The sequence below is a fragment of the Lactuca serriola genome, chromosome 2 (assembly GCF_051521515.1).
Source record: "Lactuca serriola cultivar US96UC23 chromosome 2, Lser_US96UC23_V15, whole genome shotgun sequence".
In the NCBI taxonomy this organism is placed as follows: domain Eukaryota; kingdom Viridiplantae; phylum Streptophyta; class Magnoliopsida; order Asterales; family Asteraceae; genus Lactuca; species Lactuca serriola.
The window spans coordinates 105,305,523-105,308,251 of NC_136409.1; the positions used below are offsets into that span (position 1 = coordinate 105,305,523).

Here is a 2,729-nt window from a genome sequence, read left to right on the forward strand (position 1 = left end):
TAAGTACATCGGTCTCCTATGTGCATGTATACTTTGAAAATGATTTTTATTGACAATGAAGCATTATATACAAAAATGTCAAGAGAGCGTATATATAGAGTTTGATAACTAGGTTCCACTCCTGTAGACCGATGATTACGAAGCTTTAATAAACTTGACCCCATTATTATGTGTCATATATATATATATATATATATATATATATATATATATATATATATATATATATATATATATATATATATGTAGCTATATGTACAGATCCTATATATTCCATATCACAGGTACGTTCCTGCAAAACTGTACTACATTTTCATCCAACACATCAAATCAAATAAGACTGGATTGGATAGTTGCTGCATCTTAATGAATTGTGTATGTGCGAAAATATATCCGACGAATCCAGATTCTCATGAGCTTCTTCCTTCACCACCACCTGCTGCATGCTCATCAACACACAAAACGTTGCAGGAGTTTGATGTTAAAAAGATGAATCATGTTAATGTTTAATTAATGGAGATGAGAGAGATGCTTAATTTCTTACCTGGACAGTTTTTACATCTTCATCAGTGTCTTCTTCATGGGTGTTGCAAGTGCTTCTGTGATGCTCTCCAAATTCGTCGTTCTTAGCGAACCTTCCCCTCACTCTAGGCCTGCTGTCTGCTAGAGTTTTTCGGCATGCATACTGTAAGAAATTAAAATTTAGGGTTAGAAAATGGTAAACGAAAGTGTAAGATAAGTGGGAATTGTGTACCTTGATCTTCTTGCTGAAGTTTCTTTCGTTTCTTTTCTTCATATATCTATGAATCTTTTCTTTTCGTTCTTCGCTGGTGAGTTTGTTGGCCACTCTGAAGCTTTCCGATTCCAAGCTCGTGATTTCTGGAGGTGCTAAAGGTGGATTGCAGCTTCCGACTCCATTGTTAACCAGATGCTGGCTTTCATTACTAAGTGCCTTAATTTAAACGTAAATCCACGACAGAAAGTTTCAAAATACATGAATATATATGGAAATTAACAGGATCAAGAATCTTGGTCGAGTTAATTAAAGATTAATTACCTGAAGTTCATTAGAATTGTAATGGCGTGGGAGGGTATCTGGACAGAAGATGCCACTGTTATCACCTTGGAAATCGAGTTCATGAGCCTGAAGTTCGTTTGCCAACGACAAATTCCCACTGAAAATTCCACAATTGTCGACATGTAAGATAGGGTTTGAGTTTCCTGATGGAAGGTAGGGATGATCCATGAAACAATGGTTATTAGGGGACGAATTAGGGTTGTTCAAACGCATGCACTTAGAAGGTGGCATGGAAGATAGGCAGTCGTCTTCGCAGACCATGGGTCCCATAATGGACAAAACGTCCGCATGATCATTTTGATGAGGGTACGAAGGAATAGGCCCATCGGTCGCTAGTGAAATCTGGTTTTGGAGTAGAGAGAGATCGAACTGATCTTGATGACTAAAGGGATAGTGAGGGAGGGTTGTGAAGTCTATAGGGGCAGAAAGGTCATTTTCTATAAGTTTTTCTTGGAACAAGTCGGTGTTGGCTGATGTGGTGGCGGTGTTAGGAGGTGTTGGGTATTTCATCATATCGGAAGGGAAAGAGAGGTTTTTTACGTATGATGATGATTGTTCTTCATAGCAACAATTCAATGTAGATGCAATCTCGGAGTTGTGTATAGTTTCTTGGAATAACTCCGATTCACAGAATTCCAATATTTGAGCGCTAAGAGGACTCGATACTTGTTCCTGTTATCACAAAAAGAAAAAACTATTAAATTAAAGTAATAATAATTAGGTATAGACCTTAAACATATCAACGTATTGTACACAATTTCGTACATAACTCTTCATTTGGACTTCTATGCATGTGTGATTACTTATCATAGATGGACTTTAATACCATAACTTAAAGCTAACATCACCGTCGATCGTGACAAAGATATTGATACTAAAAGAAGAGATATGGGTGATTACTACGTAGAAAATGACATATTGTTAATTTGTTTGGTAGAATGATTGAATTTAGGCACACGGGGGGAGATGTTCTTCTTGTAGACGTCGACATATCGATAAACGACAAACTATATAAATCGAAATGAAATGAAATATTTTCATTAAGTCCCTCGCTAACCTTATCGTCTTAATTTCAAGATTATAAGTGAATGAATACCTTACTTATACGTATGTACTACAACAAATTCATGAAAAAAGGTGATTTAATTTACCATAGGAGGTTGGTCAGGCGGATGTACAACGTCTTGCAACATTCTTGTTTGTTTATCGAAATGTTTTAATAAAACGAGTCGTAGGAGCAATGGAGATTTGGAATTGAAATCTGTAGCTTCTGAAAACCTTGTCGTGTATGATCCAAGTAAATGTCTGAAACCATCCAAAACTCCATGAGAAATAGTTTTAGATTTAAAAATACTAATAAAAGTAACAAAATTAACAGAAAATTGCTTTTTTGAGAGAGAAAAAAGGAAGAGAGAGGGAGGGAGAGAGACAAACGAGTAAGATGGAACAAACGTACGTTAGATTGGTGAACGAAAGGAAGGTTTGTTATATAAGGTTACATGCATAATGTCCGTACAATTTATTTGTTCTCCTACAACCTCTCGGAGCCACAAATTACGTATGGCTTTGTCCCATGTTCTTGCTCACGTAGCAACAAATCAGTCAACCGTTTTATCTAGTTGAATTTATTTGACACGTCGAAAATAAAAAT

The 2,729-nt window shown here is 36.2% G+C and overlaps 1 protein-coding gene across 2 annotated transcripts; it reads right to left on the reverse strand.

Annotated features, from left to right (window-relative positions):
* Nucleotides 1-250: 250 nt before the first annotated feature.
* LOC145090387 (uncharacterized) lies at nucleotides 251-2,516 on the reverse strand. Of its 2 annotated transcripts, none has more exons than XM_079028625.1 (5): nucleotides 2,230-2,516; nucleotides 1,058-1,750; nucleotides 755-952; nucleotides 545-685; nucleotides 251-436 (listed from the first exon to the last, which is right to left on the reverse strand). In XM_079028625.1, exons 1-5 carry the CDS (start codon nucleotides 2,269-2,271, stop codon nucleotides 326-328), a joined length of 1,185 nt encoding a protein of 394 aa, XP_078884751.1. In that variant the 5' UTR covers nucleotides 2,272-2,516; the 3' UTR covers nucleotides 251-325. The 2 variants fall into 2 exon arrangements, with proteins under 2 accessions (XP_078884751.1, XP_078884750.1); XM_079028624.1 differs by having other exon boundaries at nucleotides 251-439.
* Between the last annotated feature and the right edge of the window lie 213 nt (nucleotides 2,517-2,729).